The 25,830-nt window shown below is 41.4% G+C and overlaps 1 protein-coding gene across 1 annotated transcript in view; it reads left to right on the top strand.

Moving 5' to 3' along the window:
- Window positions 1–274: 274 nt before the first annotated feature.
- Window positions 275–25,830, top strand: part of Slc1a1 (solute carrier family 1 member 1) — a 75,658-nt gene continuing 50,102 nt past the window's right edge. The window contains exon 1 of the mRNA XM_047525216.1: window positions 275–805. Coding sequence (XP_047381172.1) covers window positions 715–805 — 91 coding nt within the window. The 5' untranslated portion in view covers window positions 275–714. The remainder of the gene's footprint in view (window positions 806–25,830) is intronic.

Genomic DNA, 25,830 nt, shown 5'->3' with positions numbered 1-25,830 from the left:
ACATCTGCGTGGGAAGCAAGAGAGACCCAAGGCAGAACCAGTGTCCCCCAACTGGAAGCCTCTCCCAACTCGCAAGGGCAGCGCGTTCTCCCAGGGCCAGCAGTGGGAAGGCTGGTGTGGGGGGAAAAAAAGAGAGAGGGAGGGAGGGAGGGAGGGGCAGTGACTCCGCCCCCTCAGGATAAGGGGCGGAAAGAACCCTAAATCCCTAGACCTAACACGAGGGGTAACGAGCGATAGCAACTCTAGCTGAAGGCCATGGGGCCGAGCAGGTTTCTGGGGAGCCCCCACCACTACCACCCCCGTTCCAGCCTCAGCGCTGGGCGCCCTCCCACGCCTGCTCTGCGGGACCCCAGGCGCCCCACGCACGCACCCACCCGCCTCCCTGGGCCCGCCGCTCCTCCCTCCTTCCTCGCTGGTTGGCCCGGTCGCTGCAGAGCGCGGCAGCAGCGGGAGGAGCCCGGCGCGCCTGCCACGCAAAACCACCGCTCTAGCTGGGTGGCGGGCGCGCTGCGCGATCCCAGGTGGCAGTGGTGACAGCGGCAGCGGCAGCGGCAGCAGTCAGCGCGTTCCCTCTCCCTGGAGCACCCGCATCCCGCCTCCGCCGCGCCACTGGGCTGCCGGCGGTCCCCGGGTTCCCCGGCCCACGCGCCCACGGCCGAGCCCCGCACACAATAGCTGCGGCCGCAGCGGCGGCTCCGAACCTGGGCGCCAGCCATGGGGAAGCCGGCGAAGAAGGGATACGACTGCAAGCGCTTCCTGAAGAATAACTGGCTGCTGCTCTCCACCGTGGCCGCGGTAGTGCTAGGTGAGCGGCGCGGCGGGTGGGCGATGCGCGCACCCTCACGCGTGCCCAGAGCCCAGGCCTCGTGCGGGTGCGAGGGTGGGCATGGCGCGGGCGCACACGCTGCCCAGGGCCATCGGCGCCCCTTGGGCCTTGGCCTTGGACCCCAGAATGGAGATTTCCCCCAAGCGCGCAGATTTCTGCGTGCGAAGAACAAAGCTGCCCCGGGACTCCCATTTGGGTGTGCTTTACCCAAAACGATCAAAGGAGTTGGAAAGGTGCAAAGGGAATCAAGTAGCTCTCGGTTCTGTCCCTTTGAAAGCTAACATGGCTTAATATTTTTTTCCATCCTCTCTGCCCATCCCCGGCTTTTTTCCTCCCTGAATCGTAATATCCCACCAGATACTGTTATGAATTAGTGTTCTCAGTAGGACTAGAAGAGGCACCTTGGTCTTCGGGATGGCCTGGCCTTCCCCCCACGCCCTCAGATGAGAACTAGGAATGTTGCCGCCGCTCACCCTGGGCAGTGCATGGAAAGGTACCCTCCTAGGCGGTGAGCCCCTACTGTCCGCACCCGGGCTCTGTAAAGCTGCCAGATTCATGCCTGAATTCAGGAGTGTGCAGTTGTGGCCCACGAGAGATCACCATCACCGGGAAGAGAAAAGAACTCGCATAGCCCGGTCCTCCTGTACTACCTTGCTCTCCACATTTTCTAATTAAAATAATGTAAAGACATTTTTACTTGTTTTAAAACAAGGGTTTATTTACGTGATTCAGTCCGGACAGATCATTGGACTAGGTTGCTGACAGAGCTTGGAGGTATGGGTTATTCGTATTGTAGATTGTTAATTTGCGCCAAGGTTGTCTGTTTTTTCAATTGGGCCCCGGGATACACTTCTTTGAGCTTACACAGGTGGAGACACCCAGCAGGTGAGGGCTGGTGCACCCTCTGGGGAAAGTGGATTCCTTGACAGACTCCACCCTCTGTTTGGAAACCTGCTGCGTTTGCTGGAAAGGCAGAGGGAAGCAGCCTGTCTCCCCTCCTAACCTCATGCACTTTCCTCTCCCAGCTTCTGCTTCTAAATCTGAGTCTTTGGTGTTGCCTGCCCCACTTCCAGTATCCTCCCTATCAAAAATGACATCAACAACAACAAAGAAAAACCTTTGGATGTTGATGGGATCCTTGGGATCACTCTGGCTCCTCCAGAACCTTGTGCAAAGGAAAGTCATGTTTCTGGTAAATAAATAACATCCTGGAATTGCCTTAGCAGAGAACATTTGTGGGAGGAAAGGAGACAAGTGTTGACTTCTTCCCTCTAGAAAGTGCCAAGTGACTTAGGGAATTTTTAGGGACGGTTTGTCCTGCCCTACCACATGTAAATAGCAGATTCTACAAAAAAATGATTTGATTTCCTATCCAAATAGAAGAGATGGCCTTGTTTGTTTTCCCAGTGAATAATTGGAATTATTAAATCCCTTCCTAAAGACTTTAGGGATAACCCTAGTCAGTGTCTCCCTCCCAGTCCCTGTGCAAGTGCAGTATAATGCTGGCTTTTCAGTCCTGGATTCTCCAAAGACTCTCAATTGTTAACCAAGTGGTTAGCATAGTCACTCACTAGAAGCCAGTTTGGAAGATTTTGAGTAGTTGCTCCCTGACCTTTGGACCCAGTTGCATAAATATATCTTCAGTAGCAAGAGTGATTTCATGTCCATTTTGCGGGTGTCCTTTGGTAACAGGTGGACCTTTCTCCATAAAGGAAATTCACCATTTAAAAATTGTAAGTGCCCAGCTGAAGTATGGTTGGACATTTGTTCCTCTAGACTGCAACCCTAGAAAGTCCGTCCATGTATTTCTGCTTCTGATCTGAGAAGTCTCAAGCTTAGACCTTCCCCAGTGTGCCCAGCCTGGCACTTCCTGGGGTCCTCCTCTTTTCTTTCTTTTTTGGAATGCACTGGGCCTGAGTGAAAAATCATACCTCTTTTTGTGTAATTTATACTAGCTCACTTGATGAACAGACTGTGAAATTCCAGTTCCTTAATAACAGTGGTACTGAGTATCCATAAGCCCCTTGCTAAGTTATCATAGTAAGAGTTTATAACTGCCTTAATTGATCAGAAGAATCACAAGAGCTCTTTTGCAACAACCTTACTGGACTTTTCAGCTTGTGAACCTTGAAGAAGAAAAAAACGTCAAATTTATTAACTGCCCTGATGAAATGACATCTTTTGATTACTGTCATTGAAATGTTTGGTTCTTGCTATGTAGATCAGCAGCCCTAACTTTGTAAAATATTTCAGTTATTGAAATAAAGGGCAAAAACTTTTTATGAGCCTGTTTAAAGTTTCTGGTTTTCCCAGATACAACATATGAGAGCAAATACAATTAAAGATCATCTTTATTAGATGGAAAGTTAATTCTTTTCAGGAACAAGAAGATGCAATGGACTAAATATTTCTCTAATTCTTATCCACAAAGTGAAGGGATTAAATAGTTAGGTAACCACGTTTGTAAATTTCTGTGAAACCCTAAAAGATCCTGAAAAATAATAGCTTGGATTTTCACATGATAAGCCTTTCCTAAAATGCCATGAGGATTATTTCCATTGCTTTTATTATAATTCTTGTAGACTTTCCCCCTGCTTCTCTAGTAGAGGAGAATGAGCACAGAGCTTGTATTTAGAAGTCCTGGGCTTGAATTCTGGCACTGTCAGGCTCTACTATAGAGACAAATTGCTTACTCTCTGATCCTCAGTTCCCTTATCTGGAAAATGGGGATATTTGTTATTAGTGTTAAGATAATGTAAAAATACCCAGTTTTGTGACTAGTATATGATAGGCACTCAATACATGTTATTTTAAGGTAAATCTGAATGATTTGATTATGAGAAAATTAATATTTTCTCTATGAATTAAAGTCTCCCATGCTGTGTCACTTTTTTCCTCTTACTGTTCAGCCTATAATTTCAAGGCCAGAGTGATTCAAGTGTTTTGGTGAAGCTCTAAGCCAATACCAGCCTCTGTAACATTATTCCTTTTTTTAAAGGGAACTGGAAAGAATCATTTTTCTTTGTGCCCTACAGCCTAATTCTCAATTCCTTTTAGAAGCAGAAATTCTGAAGGAAGAGGTTTTGTGCTGTAAGTGGGAATTCTGTCCAAGTGGGATTACTGAGTGAGAGAATTCTGTGGGTACTCTGAGTCCAGTAAATCTGTAGCAATGACATCACATGAGGTGATTCTCTTGGTGCCCTTAACCTCCTCAGCATAAAGCCTCATCTTCTTTTCCAGACTGGTTATGTGTCATTTCACTCATTCGAAAAATCTGTGATTTCAAGCTGAGGGATCTTGGGAGGAGGCAATAGGTGTTGTTTACACAATGGCGCAAGAAGGTCTGCTGTTGTAAATCATTTCCTTTGGAGCCTGAGGAAGCAATCATTGATAGATTCCAATTTTCCATGGTCCAAAATCAAAAACAATTCCCTCACATCTTAGTCATACCCTTGCCTCACATCTCCTCCTCTGGAGTTTTCTGGCATCTACCTGGCAGTGTTCATTTAAGACTCGGTGTCTGCTTTCCTATTCTGTCTGATTTTATGTCTGTCTGTGAAACCCCTGAGGACAGGGCCTCATGCTGGTTCCAGGACCAGACACTCACATCATAGAGTCTTGGCTCAGCAGGGCTGAGGAACCAACACTTAACATCATTCGTTCAACAAATATGTAAGGGGCTCCCACTGTGTGCAGGGTCTGTTTTAAAGCCAGGTCACACAGAAGCTGTCAAAATTCCCTGCCCTTGTGGCACTTGAGTTCCAGTAGAAAGAGGTAAAGGGTAAACAGTAAGTTGGCAAAATACAACATGGAGTATTTGAGATGGTGATAGTGCTCTGGAGCAACATAAAGCCAGGGAAGTGGTTAGGGAAATTGGCTGCAATTTTAAGAAGGTGACAGGGAAGGGCATACTGAGGGTGATGGTTGAATCAAGAATGGAAAGAGGTGAAGGAACAAGTTACAGGTATCTGGGAAACATCATGACTTTCATTAAACAGCAAGGAAAGGAGTAAGGTGAGCATAGAGTAGAAGATGAGGTGGAGATGAGAAGGGGACAGAGCAATAGGGTAGGCCAGGTGCAAAATCCAGACAAGAAGAAAGGATGCCTCAGTTGAGCAGCCTGCTGTGCAAGTGGAAGTGGAAAGGAAAAGATAGTGAGGTGTTCAGCAGGTTAACCTGTGCAGGCTTGGAGGTCTGAAGGAGAGCTGGTAATCTCCAGCAGGAAAGGGAATCCCTGAAGGGGTGCCCTCTTGGAAAAGAGTAGGACACAATGTTGCACACAATACAAAGAGTATTGACACATTGTGAAGGTTCAGAGGTGGAGGAGCCCAGGGGGCATTTGGTAAAAGTAGGCAACAAGCAGTTGGATGAACTGGTCTACTGCTTAGGAAACATATTTGGAGTAGAGTGTCAAATAGAGAGCATTTCAGGTACAGAAAGAGGTTAAAACTTTGGATAGAACCTATCTTGAGAGAAGAAAAGACCAAAAACAGTGCCCTTGACACTCAGCATTGGAGGTGTGGGTAGAGAAGGGGCTCAGAGAGGGGGAAAGAGAAGAGTTAAGAACTGGAGGGAATATTGGGCAAGAGGCTCAGTGAGGAGGAGGAGGATGCTTAACAGCATGGAAGTGAAGTGGGGAAGTGACCCTCTGGACCTTTCTTTGGAGCTGCCTAGGTGTGAAAAAATTGGGAGAAAGTGGTAATTAGTCTAAGATCCAGAGATGTTGTTTTCTGTTTTGTTTTGCCTTAGGAGACTTGATCCTGATTTAACCTGAAGAGAAACAATCATTAAAAGTAAAGTTGCAGACAGAGAGAGAAGGATGAATGGTGATGGGTAAAGAGGCCCAGGAGAACAGAAGACACTTATCTGGGGGTAGAAGGGTCTGGTGAGGGCTTGCCCTGGGCAGGGATAAGTCTCCACACTCCTAAGATGGAAGGTGAGGAGTTCAGATTGTATTCATTTCCTGTGACTGCTGTAAGAGCCACAAATTGGGTGGTGAAAAGCAAATCAGAAATTTATTCTCACCAAGTTCTGGAGGCTGGAAGTCTAAAATCTGCAAGGCCACACTCCCTCCCAGAGCTCTAGGTGGACTCTTCCACCTTCTGGTGGCTGTCCCAGCATTCCTGAGCTTATGGCTATACGTCCTTTTCACATCACTTTCTCCTGTGTTTGTGTGTGGTCTCCCAGTAGCTCTGTCATTTTTGTCAGAATAGATGGCATTTTGAGCTTTCTTGGAAAATTCTCCTTTGAAGATCCTTAACGAAATCACATCTTGCCGTATAGTATTCATTCTCCTGCCATATGGGCTACTTTTCACAGTTTCCAGAGACTAGAACATGGACCTGTTTGTCTGGAGGCTACCAACCCCAACAACAGTTAATGATTGAGACTGCTGTTGAAGTGACCTTTCTCTAAGAAGCTGACCGGATCACAGTGCTCCAGGTCTTAAAACAGTGCAGAGCTGCCCACTGCCCTCAGGGTGGAGAAGATATCTCTTTAACATGATGTCCACAACCCCCCACTGTCTGCATCCACCCTGCTTACCTCATCCTTCAAGACCCAGATCAGACCCTCTCTCTTCTGGGTAGACCTCCACCCTCACCTTTCCCAGATGGTGCAAAACATCCTCCCTTACAGTTTCACATGTGAGATCTAAGACTTAGGGTTGCTTACCATATGCTAAGCACTTTTCTGATCCATTTGATCTTTCCATCAAGCATATTTTCAGGAAATTGAGGCCAAGAGAGTAAAGAAACTCGCCCAAGGTCACTGATCAAAGGCAGAGATGGGATTCAAATCCTGGCAGTCTGGTTCCAGAGACTGTTGCTAACCATTATGCTTTCCCACTGCTGTTCAGAACTAGTATATGCCTGGTATTTATGACCCAATATTCTGGTTTCACTACCTCCCTATCAACCTATGAGCCCTGGAGGGAAGAAATCCTATGCTGCTTCTCTCTCTGCTCACAGCACCTGTCTCTTTGTCTGGTAGGTAACATTTAGCATTTGTGGAATTGCTGAGCCATTTGTGACCCAGAGAGTTAATAAGAATGAATCAGTGGGCACAAAACTTAGGTCAAACTTCATTTTCTCCATACATTCTTCTCTGTCTAGTTCAGCCCCTTCTGATATATGTCAGTAGCACAGAATAACACTTCATTAGTCTATATTTATATCAAGCATGCCCATCTTTTCTTCCTCAAAACTGGATTATAAACCCCTTGAGGGAATTCCTGTTACACCTGGCAGGCACTTGAAAACAAAATGAGACCTTAAAATTGTGCAACCAGTTCTTTAAAAGCTATGTGGGGAAAAAAAGTATACCCTATATTTATACTCTTTGGATCTTTGTTTCTTATCAGAAAGAAAGGGAAGGAAGGGATTTAGATTAACTGGAAAATCAAAGAGGGATCCATTCATGTGCTGACTCCTGCTTATAGGTAGTAGCCTGGTATGATATTTATTGAGAAAGAAATGGAAACCAAAGTTCTGAAATGGATTACTGATGTCTGCAAGGGCACAGCATTATGGTATAGCAGTATGTGTGCTGCATACTTGTAGACCCTGGAAAATCTCTGAGGTTGAGAATCTTTAGCTCTATGACTATACAGTCATTCCTCAGTTTATTGCTAGTAGCCAGAGATATCTGTAGGAAGCGAAGAGGATGGGGTTAAGGGGTAGTTAAAGAGTATTATATGAAAATGGTATCACCTTGATCTTGAGTCAACCATTCTTTGACTTAGAGATATTATAAATTACATATGGGGCTCTTACCAGGGTAATGTTCTATGTCAGATTATTCTTTGCAAAGTAAAAGTCTAATAAATGTATGTTTTTGGACTTAATATATCTCTAACATAAAATATTCATGAAGTACAGAATATTCCAAATTGCAGAATACAATAAGAGTGTCTTTAAAAACTTTTCTTTAAAATGATACAAATAACCTAGTTCCTATATCTTTAAAATTGGCCTTTTGTTTTACAACATAAAATAAGTGATCGGTTTTGGGAAAACAAAAATGACATAGTTGTCCATGTGTAATAGGAACTTTTGTTTTTAATGAAGAATGTAACTGTTCATTTGTATGTTTCTGAAAGCTGATGAAAACAGTTTCTAGTTTAGTCATATACATTTCATTTGTATTAGTAATTTAATCCATACCATATAACAAATATAAGTATTATCAGCAAGGTAATAATTACTACAAATTGGCTTTCATGACATTTTCTATAAATTTTGAAGTTGATAGTATGTTAGCTTAGTCTAAGTCACTTTATGTGTGACTAAATGTATGCAGACATACCCTTATGTATGTGTCTATAAGATATTGCCTGTACTTTTCCTGTATACCTACATCTATTTGTTTTATCTATCAATCATCTCTCAATCTATCATCTATCTGTTGTACATATCTGCTTAATTAATAAGCCTAAAGAAAAGATCCCTTAGCTGGATTGGCCCAAGTTCCACCTATTTAGGAATTAAGAAAAGAAAATTGGGCTCTGAATGCCAGTTCCTGATGCTTTCATTTTTGAAACTAAATCAGAACCTACCAGATTAGAAGAATCACTGAAAAGATTCTGATTTGAGGTTGTTTTATGCAAGGCATATACCTTAAGTCTATCAAATCAAAACCCCCAAATAAATTATTTAAACCCCAAAATTATACAATGGATTATAAAATGAACCTTAAAATTATTTTTTATAATAGATTCTGCCCATCAGGGTACACATACCAAATGCTACCTGTTGAGAGGACTTTGAATTGCTAATAGTTGACATATATTAAATATCTTGTTAAATGTTACTTAATCTAAGATATAGTATTTTATTTAGTACAATTCAACTATAGAATCAACGTTAACCCACCGGTCAAAATTTGAGCACCAAGGACCGGGGTGTACCTCAGTGATAGAGCACTTGTCTGGCATGCATAAAGACCTGGATGTTCCATCCCTAGCACTGAAAAAATAAGAAAAAGAAAAAGAAACATATTGAGCACCAGGCACAAGACATAAGGGACGTTTCAATGGAGACACACGATGTAGAACATTTTTTGTGTGCAAATTCAGGAAGTAGCTTAAATGAGAAACCTGGATTAAGTCAGACAAGGTGTAAACCAGTGGGATTAGGACACTCAGCTTTTGAGAGCATGTGAATGCGCATGTGAGCTCTTGCTTATACAGAGAGAGCTTTCCACATTAATTACTTGTGAGAAATTGTGATTACCTTTAACAGAGTTGAGACCGAAAATAACTCCTAGAGAGTCAGTGATTTGCCAGCCTGCTGCTGGGGAGTCCGTATTTGCCTGAGGAAATCTGCAAATCTGCAGATCTCCTCTGTTTCACTGGAGATCTGGGGTCACTTAGACTGTGGGGACTCAAGCACTACTTAAGAAAATGTACTCATTTTAGATGACATGGAGTGACCCACTTGAAGCCCCCTGCAGCAGCATCTGTTGAAGTAGCAAATGTTTTAAATGGCCTTTCCTATTTTGCATGTTAAACATACATCCAATAGAAAACAATATTGGAGACAGTTACTATGAAGCCCATAACTCACTTCAGAGATATAGTTCAGCTAAGCTGGTACTTTTAGAAGGAGCTAATTCATTATACTTGCTGAGGGAACAGCCTTAAACTGCAACAGAGAGTGCTCTGTTGTAATTAGTACACTCCACAGTAACACCTCTGTTAATGGAAAGGAAGTGTTTCAGTGACTCATTCCTTGCCAGAAATGTTGTTACCTTGCCTCAGAAAATATCTGTTGCCTGCCTGTTCATTTACCACAGGTAGGATGTTTTCTTTCCAGCAAATACCCCTATACTTCCCGGAGAGATGGATCTTGGGTGTGGGGGGACACTATGCCTCATTCTTCACCACTCAGACCCAGACCAGCACTAAGGAGTAAGGCCCTCCACCAGCCCCTTTGCTCAGGCTGAGCTTTTAGATCTCAGAGTCCCTCCCTGTATCCAAAGACATGACAGTGGTCACAGCAAATCTCCCAAGTGTCTTGCAAGGATCTTTGTACCACCTTCTGTGATCTCTGCTTGACTCTGCATGTTGCAGTGAAGTGGTGGCTTTTGGGATGGGAACTTCAACTCAGAAATGACCCCAGAGATGGTCTGCACTGTGTGCTTATTCTTGTAACTGTTCTGAGAGAAATATTTCAACTCAGTACTTAGATGGTTAAACTACAGCACTCACTCAACCAGGGGGGAAATCTTTAGACAAGAGAACTCAGGTGAGGTTTTGCAATTAAATTGTTTTTCTACCACTGTTCCATTGCTTAAGAGTTAGGTGAATATTTAAAATTCAGTAAAGAATTAAGTCAATAACAATAATAAAGATACACATCAGATATGCCTAAACTAAAGAAAATCTAATCTCTCAATTTCTGTCCATTCCTGGAAAATAAACTGGTTTTGCCCAATTTCTGTGTATATCTCATATACTTAAATGCTTTCTGAGTTACTTAGCCACTTTACAAATTTCACATAAGATTCCTTAAATTATGAGACACTAAGAGAAGCATATTTTCTCCTTTGAAAAGTTCTTTCTCTTGTCATTAAGCAAGTCTAATACTGATATATATTGAGGACTTACTTGAGCTTAATGCACACTGATTTCCTCTTTGACCCCCACATAGTAAATGAGTGAGAGGGGTTCCCATTTTGCAGATGAGGAAACTGAAATGTATAAGGCTTAGGTCATGTGACTGAGGACACAGAGGTGGGATTTGCACCCAGAATTGATTCCAAAACTTAGGGTATTAACCACTAAGCAAGATTTCTTCCTCCCTAACAAACCTTGATACACCTAATTGGTAGTTTAAAGCATTCTTGAAGACTTCATTCTTGCAAAGTAGCTAAATAAAAACTATTATTCTTTCTCCCTCTTTCCTCTATTTTGGTTCTTTTTTGCTCTCTTTACTCAGAGCATGCCACAGTAATTAGTCCTGTTTCCTATATAAACCTTCTGCTTGAGTTTATATTTTAGTTGAATGTCTAGTACTTGCATTCCCAGAATGGGTTGTACTTTTCTTCGTGAACGCTTTTGCTCAGATGTTTCATCAAATGTTATCCTGTGCATGGTTAGGATAGTTGAGGATAGATCTAACTTCCATTTTTATCATATAGACCTCTCTGTTCAATCAGAATAACCTGCCTTCTTAAAATTTTTATAATCCTTATTTTATATTCATAAATGTTCAGTACTCACATCACTAGTCCCAACCCTGCCCTGTAGCAGGCATCACTAATTGATTACAACACTTCTTACTACCAGCTCTATCATCACTTCAGAATCCTCAAAACTAGGCTCCTGGCAACCACTGTTAATCAAACAGGATTGACTTAAAAGGCAAAAAGTATTGTCTGTTGCTAGGAAAATCTTTTCATTTAGCAATCAATTAGGCACTCAGTTGAAATTGAACAAGTATGGATGTCATTGGCAAGAGATGTGAAGTCTGTGTTTTGTCTTCTGTCTTTTGGTGATAATACTGCACAAATATCTCTAAAATGAGCCTCCAAGTATGGTAACTGCTGCACAAAAGCTACAACATGCCTTGGGCCTTAAGAAGAGAGTTAGGGTTGCGGAAAAGTTCCTGGAAGAGGCCACAGTTGGAATGGCTTTGAGCAGGTGTGGTGGGATTTCTGGGCCTGATGATTAGGAAGATGGAGTCCAGATAAGAGGTAGTGATAGGAGTACAGAACCTTGATCCTGTCCTGTCCCGTTTTGAGTATTGTATGAAACTACTATTTCATACATGAGTCTTAGTTCACTTGAAACTGGGTAATTTATAAGGACAGAGGTTTATTTGGGTTCAGAGTTCTGGAGGCTGGGAAGTCCAAGAGCATGGTGCCAGTGAGGGCCTAATGCTGCTTCAGCTCATGGTGGAAAAGCAAAAAGGCAAGCAGGTGCATGTGGAAGAGACAAAACGCAAGGAGCAACCTCACTTCTGAACTGTTTTTGCAGTAACTAATCCAGTCCTGCAGGAGCAAGAATTCACAATGGGGAGAAAGACATGAATCTGTCTTCATAATCTAATTGGTCTCTTAAAGGCCCTGCTCCCTAATATTGCCACAGTAGCAATCAAATTCCAACATGAGTTTAAGAGGGGAAAAACTGTATTCAACCCATAGCAATGTGTACTGTTGTCTTCACACTTCTCTCTCGCCTCAGAATGCTATCCCAAATGAGTCCCAGAATATTTTTGATTGATCACAAACCCTTCTTCATTGAAGAATAAAAGATATAAATTCTTGATGAGCCTATCCTGCTGATTCCCTAGTTACCCACTCAGTTCTATAGATCTTTAGAGACCCTGGGGCTCTCTTATCCAAAACCCAAGTCACTCCAACATATTTAACTTCTAGTTTGGAGGCCCCCAATAAAAAAAGTAAGTGATCTCAGAATGGCCTGGAAGCTCTCAGCATCTCTCTTTCCTAAGGAAAATCTGATATCCAGAGAATTCTTTGGACTAATCAGAAAAAGTGGAATAACTGGTTTCTAAGAGTTGGACCATGGATTGGTGCTGAATCAGCCTTGGATGGCAGAGCCTTTTAAATGTGGCATTTAACAACTCCTACACTTTTTTTTTTTTTTTTCAGTGCTAGAGATAGAACCCAGGGCCTTAAGCATGTTAAGCAAAAGCTCTATCTCTGACCTACAACCCTAACCCACAACTCCTACATCTTTTAGTGAATTTATTTCTAGGTTGCCCACCTCCAAGTATCCTTCCTTTCACCTCCTTATTCATAGTCTTCTCATTTCTCTCCCTGTCTGGAGATTATTTCTATGATAAGAAATTAATTTGTCTGTCTGTGCTACCTGTTCCAGTAGACTTGAACACTGCTTGGATAAACACTAGACTTAGTCATTAAAGACTCTATAGATAGGATTTTTCTTTTTTATTAGTAGAAGTTAATTGTCAACTAGGAGATGAAACAGACTTGTTCCATTTTTGCTTCCTCTCCCTGGGTTCCTTTCTCAGACCAGGAGGAGAGTTTCCTGAGGTTTCACTAACTAGACTATGGTAATTCTGAAATCCATGGAGTAGTGGAGGTAAAACTTCATTGCCAGTTTAGAAACCTCAAAACTGAGAATCATGCCTGTGACTGGTTTGATACCTATGCTGAGTATTGGTATTGTCTAGTAATTTCCCACTAGCTTGTTTATTTTTTAAAAATTAGAAGATTATTTATTTGAAGTTTGAGTGGAAACGATTGAGGAAGGTTTAGTTGTTTCTTAAACCTCAAGTCGATGTCTACAGAAGATGGTACTTATGTATCCTAGATCTAGATCCCTGAAGTAGCCTGAAGCAGTGCTCCTCACTGATCCCCTGTAGAGTCCCCTGAATCCTGCTCAGGTCCTGTGCACTAGGGAAAGGGGTTGGGTGATCACTGTGAGTAGGGTATGTAGCTATGACTTTTTGCTTAGATTCTGTCTCTCTCTTTCTCTCCCCTTTTGCCACTTACCCTGTTGCCTGAGGGAACATCCATGGTCCAGGAGGACAGACCTGAAAAAGGAGGTCCAAGAGCCTCACAAACATCCATGATTCCACTAGCAAACAAAACGTTCAGGTGTTACTGTTAGAAGAAGATCCCCACCACGTTTGCTTTTTTTTGGTCATCTTGGATGCATTCACATTCATGTCTGGAACTTAAAGCTAATCCTTTGCTGCCATCCTATAAGCTGATACATGTGGAGGTATTTTATAAAATCATAAAGTGCCTTATGAATGTTTGTTATTGTTTCCCAGAAACAAAAACAAAGGAGGGTTGCAAATAATAAAATTTGGATTCTGAGTGGGATGTTATTCCTTGAAGGCATTGGCCTAAGGTATCATCTTCATGTATTTTCTCCAGTCCTACTCTCATCCTGTATGAAAAGGCTTCTTGGACCCCTCATGGTGGTGTATGACATGTTTAATATTCCGTACATGGGTGTTCTTTCCTTTCAAAATGATAACCTAACAAGCTGACCTGTCATTGCCTTTCTTCTTCCAGTGAGGATTAAGAGAAGCATCAAGGTATGTACAGAGATTTCTGACCTAGCCTTTCAACACTGGGACTGCCTCATTTTAATTTAAGAAATAACACAAAGTTCTTTCTTAAAATACTTTTTAGTTGTATATGGACACAGTACCTTTACTTCATTTATTTATTTTAATGTGGTGCTGAGGATCGAACCCAGTGCCCACACATGCTAGGTGAGCACTCCACCACTAAGCCACAACCCCAACCCATAACACAAAGTTCTTAAAGTATGTCTTAACTCACTTCAAGATAAAAGTAAGCCAGGCATGGTGGCACATGTCTGTAATCCCAGCAGATCAGGAGGCTGAGGCAGGAGGCTTGTGAGTTCAGACTCAGCCTCAGCAATTAGCAATTTAGCCCTAAACAACTCAGCGAGACCCTGTCTCTAAAGAAAATATTAAAAAAGGGCTGGGGATGTGGCTCAGTAGTTAAGGCCTCTGGGTTCAATTCCTGGCACCAAAAAAAAAAAAAAAAAAAAAAAGTCAATATTTCTGCAATCCTTCTGGGAATGGGAAAGAAGTAGGATTACAGCTTCCCACAAGTTAGGGAAAAAGGGTATACAGTTGGCAGGGAGGCTGCATGATCAGCATCATGGAGAAGAGAGTTCAAGGTGACATAAGCTTTGTAAGCAGAGGTCAGAAACAGAGAAAAGTTGGAGAGTCCCATTTAGTTAGACTAAGGGTTCAATGTTCATCAGACTGGGAATTCAAGGCTTGTGACAAGTCTAAAAAACCTGGGATGACTGGCTCACTTCTTTCTTCCAGAGTTCATTCTGATATCAAGTTGCTCCTGACTAAACCTCCTATGAGGGAGAGGGTCAGATTTTGTTTATATGCAGATAGAAGGCTTCCTAAGATTGTATAATGAACTCAGAAGGTGTTTTTATAGCCGTTATGAAACTGGCTATTGCAAAGAGGTAGTGACCTGGGACATTTAATATTAAACTTGAGGAAGAGTTGTGTCCTTCTCCAAAACATACAGGTGTGGGTGATTTCAGGTTAATATTTGCTGAGGATTGGATAGAATGGAATATAACCACAAGGTACATGAAGGTATTTCTCAGGACACATGCATAGAACACATCGATAGATTCAATCACCCTTGAGGTTACCAGGCAAAGTGTTTTAAGAGGAGAAAAGTAGAATAGAGAGGTAGAAAATGGAATATTTTAGTGCTCACAAGTCAAGACATAGATATTTGTATCAGGAAATAACGAACCGTACATGCATAGGATGGATGCACTTATGGGGGAAAGTAAGAGTCTGGTCCATCTAAGATTGAAAGGTTCACTCACCAGCTGGGCCTGAACCAGTGGACTAATTGCTCAAGAGACTGCATTCCTGTATGGTCTTCGTTTCTCCCATTTAATCTCGCCCTTATTTGAACCCAGAGGGCTCCTCAGACTTCAGAGGCTCCAGAAACCTGGAAGAAGTTTCCAGATTTAGGAACTTTGCCCTTTGCTTCTCATATGCATAGCACCATAGTTATTGTTGATGGAGGCCAAGCCAAGAGTTACAGAAGAGGCCATTTTTTTTATGATGCACTTCTGGGTTTGATGGTCCTGGGATGATGGCAAAATTTGTACCCACATTCCTTTCGCCCAGTTTTCATGCTCTTCAAATAGCATCCTCTATCAGGTGTTTTCTCCTACCTTTCATAATCAGGTTTCATGAGCAGAGCTAAAAAATGCATTGACTTCCTGGGTACATGCATTAAATTCCAATTGTTCAGTTCAATGCAGCAGGTGTCAGACACCTACAGAGTATCTAACTCAGTTCTGGGACAGCGGGGAATGGGTACAAGCATGAACATGAGCAGCCGGTGCTTCTGCCTCAGGCTTGGAATGAGATAGGAGGGGAGGGAGATGAGGTTGGTCAGAGCAGGCAACAGAGATGCAGCTGAAGCTCAGCTGGGCCCAGAGGAGAGACTCATTCTTGAGGAGAAACCCTGGGAAAGGCTTTCTGGAGGAGGTAGAATTTTAAGTAGGTTTTAAAGAATGGGTAGGAGTTGTTTGGGCGGCAGTAGTGGTAAAGGGTTTTCCAAAGACATGGATCTGTTTGAACAAGGGCGTGAAAGCAAAAAAATGGAGAGCATCTTTAAGAAAGAGCAAGCAAGAAAGAGCAAACCCTTGTTTGTGACAGCTGAGTCTATGCAGGCCTGGATCAGAGACCTGGCAGGAAACAGATGGTAGGCTCACTCAATAGGGTTCTACTGAGCAGAATTGAATCAAGGGATTTTTCATAGAATTAGGCGGCAATAGCAAGGAGTGGAGAGGCACCTAACAACTAATAACTGTAGCTCCCCTAGGCCTGAACAGGGAGAGGGGGGACAATGTTACCACAGTCCAATGAATATTGAGGCAGAGGGAAAAAACGACAGGACCTGTGTAACCACTAAGGAACACAGATATTGCCAGAATCCTGGCAAGGCAGGGAGGGAATCGGAAAAGAAATACCCCAACTTCTCTCTTTCCACCCTTAGGATCTATAGCCAGAACCTCTCCTTGGCTAAACCCAGCCAAAACCAGAGGGTAAGGAATACTGACTCAGCCTGCCAACACACAGAGCAGGACAAAGAAGGACAGAGCGTGAGTCTGGAGGACAAATGGAGACTAAGCAGCAGAGAAGCACATGGCATTGAGTGCCACACTGTAAGGTTTTTTAGGACACCATTATCAAAAAGTGATGAATAGTGGCATAGAAATCTTCTCATGATTCTGATGATGACTATGGCTGCCACTCACGGGCACTGTGGGAAATAAGAGGGAAAAATGGTGCCCACAACCTTTGTAGCTATACGTCAGCATGGCCACCCTCCTGCCCTTGCCCTGACACATAAGCCTCTCCTCTTAGCCTCCACATCTGGAAGGACTTGTCCCACGTCAATTGCTCTTTCTTCCATGCAGTAGGGCAGATGTGTTTGATGGAGAAGGTACCCAGAATATCTTCTACTCTGCCCACCTACAATTCAGGACTCTTCTAGTTGGAAATATCATAAAATCCAGTTCTCACACAGCTATAGGGCTCCTCTGGGGTGTGTGTGCATGCGCGCGCATATGCCTGTGTGTGTCTGTGTCTATCTGTGTCTGTCTCTGTCTCCCTCTCTTTTTCTGATTTTCCCATGTGGTCTTTCCAACATGGCAGATTTGGTGTCACCAGACTTCTTATGTGATGCCTTAGTGCTTCAAAGTGAGTGTGCCAAAAAGAGAAAACAGTAAACGCTGGCCCTCACTTACTTAGCCTCAGACTCCGTGCAACCTCACTACTATTGCATTCTGCCTTATTGGACAAGCAAAAAACCCACCCAGGTCAAGCAAAGGGGGCAAAGACTATCGTCTGATGGAGAAACTATCAGAGATCATGTTGACCTATTTTAAGCCATCAGGGAAACCAGGATGCCAAGTTTAAAATTTTCTAGGGAAAAGGAAAGACAAGTATTTTCCCCAGGGTGGGTTCCATGTTGAAGTACATATTCCAGATAAAGAGCCCCAGAAAGCAATTGTACATTGGGTTTCGTACTTGGGAGACAGAGATAGGAGATAGAGGTGGAAATTTAAGCTATAATCAGCCTGAGAAGGTGTGCAGCTCAAGAGGAGGGTGATGTTGGAGCATCATGCAGGGCATGCTGACAGGTGGAGAGTGCTTACTAAACCTAGCTGGTCTCCTTCCAGTGCCCTTCTGTTTTTCAACCCTAGAGTGTGTTGTCTAAACATTCATTCTCTAGATCTTGGCATCCTCTTTCAAAGGAAGGGTCTTCTTTCCAGCAAGACTGTCCAGATTGAGTGTCTTTTCCCATCAAAGGCTACTGATAGGCTTCTTCTCCCTGTCACTAGGACCGGTCTGTACCATGCAGGGAGTGTAGGGGTTATGACTGCTTCTGTCCTATTAGTTTCCAGAATGGGAAACTACCCCTAATCATTTGTTTTCTCTGAACAACTGTTAATTTCCAACCACTTCAAAATGTTCTTTTGAATTCAAGCCACATTCACTAATTAGCCTTCAATTCTTTTAGAGAAGCACATTGATACAAGTGCTAGCTTGTTTCCTCTTTTGTGACTTGCCATAAGGAAAGAGGAAGTGACCTGCAATTCTGGAAGGGCCCCAGTTCCAAAACAGGTGTGTCTGAGTTCCTCACCCCAAGCCTCCTTCCAAGAGAAACCTGTGTGAATTTGCCCCTAAATGGGCCTGAACATGTGAACAACTGAGTACAGTGTACACCAGCTGGCTCCTGACAGATTGGGCTCCAGTAGAATGGGTTCAGTTTGAGTCAGAAGTTGAAACAAAACAGGACTTGCAGGGGGAATATGGCAGAATCAGTGGCTCACTGGACCTCCCTTTCTCAGTTGGAAACAAGATGAAGTAACAAGCTATCTAAAACACCCTCCCACCCAAACTCTGACATAAACCAGTCTGTCATTTCCCCAAACCTTTCCCTGACCCAAGTCTTGGGTCTGGGATCCTCATTCTTCTGCCTTCAATCTTCCCACTGTTGATGAAGCTCCTTCCTGTTTTCCCATCCCATGGGCTACCCTGCCATGAACAGCTTTATTCTCCCTATTCTAATGCTTCTTACACACCTCAGCTGCCCTAAGCCTGGCCTTGTGCAAACATGTTCAATGGCAACTCACTATCTCTTCCACTAGCTAATCTTTATGTATTACTTTACAGTTCAACACATTAGATTATCTCATCTAATCCTCACAATGAGCTGGTTCAATAATGAAGGGAACAAAGGGTCAGGGAAATAAATATTCTCTGCCCTGGTCTTGAAGGTCCTTTGTGGAATGCCCCAGGCCAAGTTTCTATTCTTAGTTCTCTAAGCTATCCCTTCAAGCATCAGCCAAACTATTGACCAAACACTCTTACCACCTCCTTACGAAAAGAACAGAACTTTGGGGTCAGACAGTCTTGGATCTTGAGGATGGCTGTGACTTGTAGGCAAGTTTTCTAACCTTTCTTGCATTATTTTCTTCATCTATAAATATGGTTTGTTAGATAAGACAATTAAGTAAAATTCAGGTTGAGAATTCCAAACCTCAAATCTGAAATGCTCCAAAATCTGAAACTTCTTGAGCACCAACATGATACCACAAGTGGAAACTTCTACACTATAAGACTGCTTCATGTACAAGATTTATTTAAATTTTTGTATCAAATTGCCTTTAGACTATGTGTGTAAGGCATTTAAGAAAAATAAATGAATTTCATATTTAGACTTGATTCCCATCTCATTATATATATACAATATAGCAAAATCTCCCAAAATTCTCCATCTAAAAATACTTCTAGTCACAAGCATTTCAGATGAAGGATATCCAACCTATAATATAATATAAAAGTCTTTAGAACTATAGACACTTAATGCATGCCAGTTTTCTTCTCCTGATCCCTTTTCTTGGTATTCTCCCCACTTTCCTTCCTCCTCCTTAGTCCCTGCCTATTGAATTCCTGTTTGCACACTGAAGGCACATTCTGAATTCTTCTACCTTTCCTAATTCCCATCTAACAGGGATTTTTAAGGGTAGCCTTGAACTACAACTTTGGGGTGGCCTTTCCAAAAAATTAGCAACACCTCTTTCTGTTCTCATGTGCACATCTGGTCCTGCCTACTAGATTGTAAATTTTGGGTGTCAGGAGACTTGTCCTCTCCTTGGCCTCACTACACAGGATTTCCTAGGATGCTGGTGTGAATCCGTCACTCAGATAACATTTGTCAGATTGACTGGAGACCACAGGAGACTTTGTGTGTTCATTGTACCCATTTCCTGATGCCGTGATGCTTGCTTTCAACCAAACACTGGTTGCTTTCCGAAACTGTTTTGTTTCCCTGTTCTGTTTCTTCTATGGAAAAACCAGGGTGAAAGATGACAGCCTAGGAGGAAACTGGCTTACAGAGGTAATTTGCATGACCTCACAGAATTTAATAATTGTTTTTAAACATTTGTTAACATTTAAAAATAGGTGGTTTCACACAAAGACCCAGATTCTTATTTACTCATTAAAAAAGAGGATGAGTCACCCATGGACCCTCTCTGCTTTGGTGACTGTGCTTGGCCAGAGCTGGCAGGACCACCACAGGACCCCCACCCCTCAGACCTGCTTCGCTCACTACCGCCCTGACCCTGGAAGCCTTGGGTGTTTACAGTCTTCAATGCCAACTGTGGAAGTTGTTGAAATACATTTAAATTTTGTCTTTAAGAATGGAGTTGTTCCTGTTTTGGTTAAAGAACAGATGACCAAGAAAGTGTTATTTCTTAGAGCAGTAAGAAAGGTTCTTCTATTGCATGTCTTTTGAAATGTCTTTGTGGACATCACCTGCAGACTTCTTGCATCTGTTTAGAAACTGTGGTGATGGAGACCGCATGCTCTGTTCCAACTCCAGCTGCTTGTCTATGCAGTGTCTGTGGTTTCTAGCAGATGGAGGAGCCATCAGTCCCAGTTTGTCCATCAGGGTAGAGTGAAAAATTTCAGGTCACTCTGCTTCCACTATCACCTTTCAGCACCATCCCTACACTCCCCAAGAGTAAAAGTGGAAGTGACTGGGAAGGAATAAAAAGGAAGAGGAAGAGAATTATCTGACTTCATGCTTTATCACCCTTAATAATCAGACTCAGAATCCCCGAGTCTGGTATCATTCTCTCCTGACTAATGACAAAGTTAAGGCACAAAGACACTGTCATTTACACTCTGTCCCAGAGCTAGAAAATACATAATGAGTGGAATTTGGACCCAATTGTGTCAGATTTATGTCATGTTTTTCCCACTGTTCTGTCTGCATTACAAGGTCTTCAACATCTTTCTGCTGTGCTTCTAAGACTGGTATTTGCATCTATGTTTCTTCCTGTTCTTAAGAGAAGTTTTTGTTCAACCCTCCATCAGCAATGTGTCTTTAGGCCTCCAAGTTTTATACCATAACTATCTCTGTAGTTTGAATGGTTTTTAAGAACATGGGATAGAATAATAGACATGTACATTTTAAAAGAAGAATAATGGACCATGTTGGTTTAGATCACAAAGTGCTTCTTATATGCTTTTTCTCATTCGATTCTCACATTTCTGAGGCATGTTTGTTGAAGTTTTTAGATGAAACAACCAAAAAGAAAAAAGATGAAATAACATAGCTAAGTATGTGACAGACATGAAATTAAAATCCTGATTCTTGCCTCTTGTTATCGCCTCCTATGTAGTTTTGGTTTACTCCAGGGCATCGGTTAATTTTGAAAGTGCTGTTCTCTCAAAGTTTGCTGTTCTCATGTTCAACCATACCCAACACTTATTAAGTCTTCCCATGGGCCAAGGGCAGGGCTAAGTCCTCTGCATTCATTATTTCATTTAATGCTCCCAATGACCGTGTGACATGGGTTCTTTTTCCCCTCTTTGACTAGGATACTGCAACTTAGAAGGGTTAAGTGACCTACTTCCTGTCATACTATTAATTGGTACAACAGACTCAACTCCAGGCGTGGGAAATTCTTGAAAATTTCTGTTACGACTTACAAGAAATAAGACACCTAGACTGTAAACCATGTGGGACCAGGCTTTTGTAACCTCCACAGAACTTAGCTTACTTGTATGTAGCATGCAAGTCATTAATGTCAGTTGATTTTTTTTTTTAAGTTTGTGTTTTTTATATACTTTTATATTAGGATTTTATATACTTTTATATTAGGGTTATAATAGGGTCTCCTATTATGTTGTCCAGGTTGACCTCAAACTCCTAATCCTCCTATCTCAGCCTCCTAAATAACTGGGTACTATTACAGGCATGTGCAGCCACGCCTAGTTAGGTCATTAGTTCTTTTTTATGTTTTTAAAAATGTTTTATTTGTGCATTATAATTATACATATGGGAGTATGAAAAATGGTGGAATGAGACAGACATCATTACCCTATGTACATGTATGATTACACAAATGGTATGAATCTACATCACGTACAACCATAGAAACAAAATGATGTACCCCATTCATGCACAATGAATCAAAATGCAGTCTGTAAAAAATTGAAAAATAAATTTTAAAAATTACACATATAAGTGGATTTCATTGTGACATATTCATACATGCACTTAACATAGTTGGGTTGATTTCATTTCCCAGCACCTTCTCTCCTCCCTCCCTCTGGTCCCCTTTCTCTACTTTATTGGTCTCCTTTCTATTTTCATGAAGTTACCCCCCCCCCTTTTTTTTTTTTCTTTTTTTCTCTCTAGTTTTCACACATGAGAGAAAACATCTGGACTTTCTGAATCTGGCTTATTTTGCTTAACATAATACTCTCAAGTTCCATCTATATTCCTGAAAATGACATAATTTTTTCTTTTTTATGACTAAATAAAACTCCCTTTGTATATATGCTGCATTTCTTTTATCCATTTATCTGTCGATGGACCTCTAGGTTGGTTCCAAAACTTGACTATTGTGAATTTTAGTAATTTGAGTTTTCTCTCTCCTTCTCTTTGTTAGCGTGGCTAAGGGTTTATCTATTTTGTTTACTTTTTCAAAGAACCAACTTTTTGTTTTGTCAATTTTTTAAATTGTTTCTTTTGTTTCAATTTCATTCATTTCAGCTCTGATTTTAATTATTTCCTGTAGTCTACTACGGGTCATTAGTTTTCACTTTTCTTTTCCTCCAAGGATTTTCACATCTTAATCTTAGAATAATCCTGGTTTAGTGTTAGCTATTTTGATTCATTTTTATACTATGTAATTGAAAATTAAGCTCTCAAACATCTCCTTTGCAGATTTTGAACCACAATATATAATCACAATTTTTCTTTAAATTGATCATCTGCTTTTGAGCTGTTAATAAACATGCATGGCTTCATTTGGGTTTTCAAATTATTGGTGAGACTTTCAAATCTGATAAGCTCACATACATCTTACCAAGTCTGAACAAAATGCCACATCATTAGCAATCTTTGTGCTATTGGAATGATGATTAAAAGAAGTTTCCTATGTTGTTGTCATCTCTCCCATCTCATAAATAAACCTTCACAAGTGTTAATGAATCAAAATGTAAATGAATCATTTAATATTATTATTTTCTAGTTCTTTCCCCCATTTTTAATCAATTTATTTCATTTAAGAGGGTGTGTATGCTTTTAAAAATTGAGATATAATTTGTGTAAGATTTATCGTTTTAAAGTACACTGAATGGTTTTAGCATATTCATTGTATTTCGCAATCATTTCTGCTACCTAACTGCAGAACATTTCCATTCATGTCCCCAGAAGAAAACCTGTATCTATTAGCATTCAGGCCCAATCCCTTATTATCCTTAGTGGCAACTACTAGTATATAATTTGTCTTCATGAATTTGCCTATTCTGGACATTTCTCATAGAGGAGAAAGTGTCTGGCTTTCTTTCACTTAATGTATTTTCAAGGTTCAACTATACTGTAGCATTTATCAGTGCTTTATGCCTTCTATAGCTGAATGATATTCCCTTGTGTGTGTGTGTGTGTGTGTGTGTGTGTGTGTGTATATATATATATATATATATATATATATATAATTCATCCAACAATAAGTTTGTGGACATTTAGATTGTTTTAACTTTTTGGCTATTTATTAATAATGTTACACATGAACATTTTTGTATAAATTTTGTGTGAAGGTATGTTTTCAATTTTCCTGGATGTGTACCAAGAAGTGAAACTTCCAGGTCATTTTAATTCTATGCTTAACTTTGTGAGGATCTGCTGAATAGTTTTCCATGGGGGCTACATCATTTTGCATTCCCAAAAATAATATAGAAGGATTCTAATTTTTCCCCACTCTCACGAAAATATATTATTTTCTACTACATATATATGTGTGTGTGTGTATGTGTGTGTGTGTGTGAATACGTATATATACACACACACATACATAAATATCCATCCTAATGAGTGTGAAGTGGGATCTCTTTGTGATTTTGATTAACATTTTCTAATGACTAATGATGTTGGACAACATTTCATGTACTTATTTTATTTATATATCTTATTTGGAGAAATGTATTAAAATATTTTCTCACTTAATTAAAAAAAGGCTCTTATTGTTGAATCATATTCGAGTTTTATATATTCTAGACCTTGGCCAGACACATGCTTTACTTGTGCCTTTCTGGAGTCAGTTGAAAAGCAACATTTTTCAAGAAAATGTGTGTTTTACTGCCATGTGGTGAAACTTAGTGGTTTTTACCAAATCCTGCCTTATTTTTAACCATTAGTGTTTGGAATGTCATAAGAATTTGTTCTCAAACATAATATTGAGATGAGAAGGGAGCACGTCATTCACAAAGGGTTTCACTGTTGAGGTTAGGCACGAATCCCTCCACCTTGAAGAAAGCTGTGGTCACCGTCTCCTATAGTGAAAAGTATCATGGAGTCTGAGGATGGGGGTCATGGCATTGTGTTCCAGAAAAACCCAGTCCCAATGTGTGAGAACCAGCTATGAGATGCCATGAGAACAAAGAAAGAGGTCCACAGACCCAGGATTGCAAAGAATTTAATTTGCTGGGAACATCCTGGTATAAGCATGATCCTGGGAAGCAGAAAGACCAATGAATCCTTCCAGTCTAGGTCAGAGGAAAGGGGCATATAAAAGTGGTCAGGACAAAAGTGACTTATCCAAGCCAAATGTACTTGGTTTATATCAAGCTAGTATCAGGCACATTCCTGGTACTGACAGCTCCAGGGTCTGGTCATAAATTTCCACATACCTCTGTAAAGGTTTGCTTATTTATAGCATACTGGGAAACTATGCAAGGAAAGCCTACCAGACTTAGAAGCAATATTGGCAGTTATGATTCAAGATGACTGAAGTCAGGTCAAGCTGATTCCTTACAGTTTATCTCATTTTTAACCTATGATGGGAAGGAAACATTGTTTATGCTTCAGAATTGCTCTTTAAAAAAAATATGAGCCAGGGATGTTGGTACATGCCTATAATCCCAGCAATTTGGGAGGCTGAAGCAGGAGGATTGCAAGTTCAAGTTCAGCCTGGGCAACTTAGTAAAACCCTGTCTCAAAATACAAAATAAAAAAGGCTGGGGATATAGAGTACCTCTGGGTTCAATAATCAATACTGGAAAAAAAAATTTTTTTGAAGCACAATAGCCCCCACCTTCCAAAGAGATTATTTATAGCACATTCTTCTTGTTAAGATGAGTTTGCCAGATTGAGGTGGCAAAATGACTGACTGAAGTCTATTTTCCCTCTTTCAGGATCAACTCTGATGTCCTTACTATACACCTTGTAGAAGCCTCAAACTCCACACTGAGGTACAACAGGGAAGGGGAAACAATAGTTGAAGTAATAGAGAGAAAGAGTGAGCAAAGATGGCCCTTAGTTCAGGACTTTACAAAGGGTGCTGATAACTCAACTTGTTGGCATTTTGCATTCTCACTGTCCCATTGTTCGAAGTCTGCAACAGGATCTTTTAGCTCTGTCAAGGTGGACGTTGCCATTAGTGGTAAGGATGTCCTAGGCCCCTGCGAAGCTTATTTACATCTTTGCTACTACAAGCATGGTCCCATAAATCTGAAACTTTTGATGAGTTCCCCATGTGCATATCAAAGTTGGAGCAGCATAGATCAATATCCTCCCTGTTCCTGCTCACTTCACATGGTTACTGAATCTGTCTAAATCAGATTTCTCTTTCTTTTTTCATGAATTCAGCTTAGTGTACTCTTTTTTTTTTTTTTTTTTTTTTTTTTTTGGTGCTGGGGATCGAACCCAGAGCCTTGTGCTTGCAAGGCAAGCACTCTGCCGACTGAGCTATCTCCCCAGCCCCTTAGTGTACTCTTGATGCCATCCTGGTACTGCCTGCACGTCTTTTCATTATTGGATGAAGAAAATTTCTGTCAATTGGCATTTCCCTGGAATGTAAACAATTCCATAGAAATCCCCACTCTGCCTCCTGCCTTAGGCTAAGTTGCATCTGGGATTGTCCCTAATTAACCATGAGCTCCTTTAGGGAA

The sequence above is a fragment of the Sciurus carolinensis genome, chromosome 14 (genome assembly GCF_902686445.1).
Source record: "Sciurus carolinensis chromosome 14, mSciCar1.2, whole genome shotgun sequence".
Lineage (NCBI taxonomy): Eukaryota > Metazoa > Chordata > Mammalia > Rodentia > Sciuridae > Sciurus > Sciurus carolinensis.
Note: the sequence above shows the minus strand (reverse complement) of the source record. Positions and strands in the feature narration are given on the sequence as shown.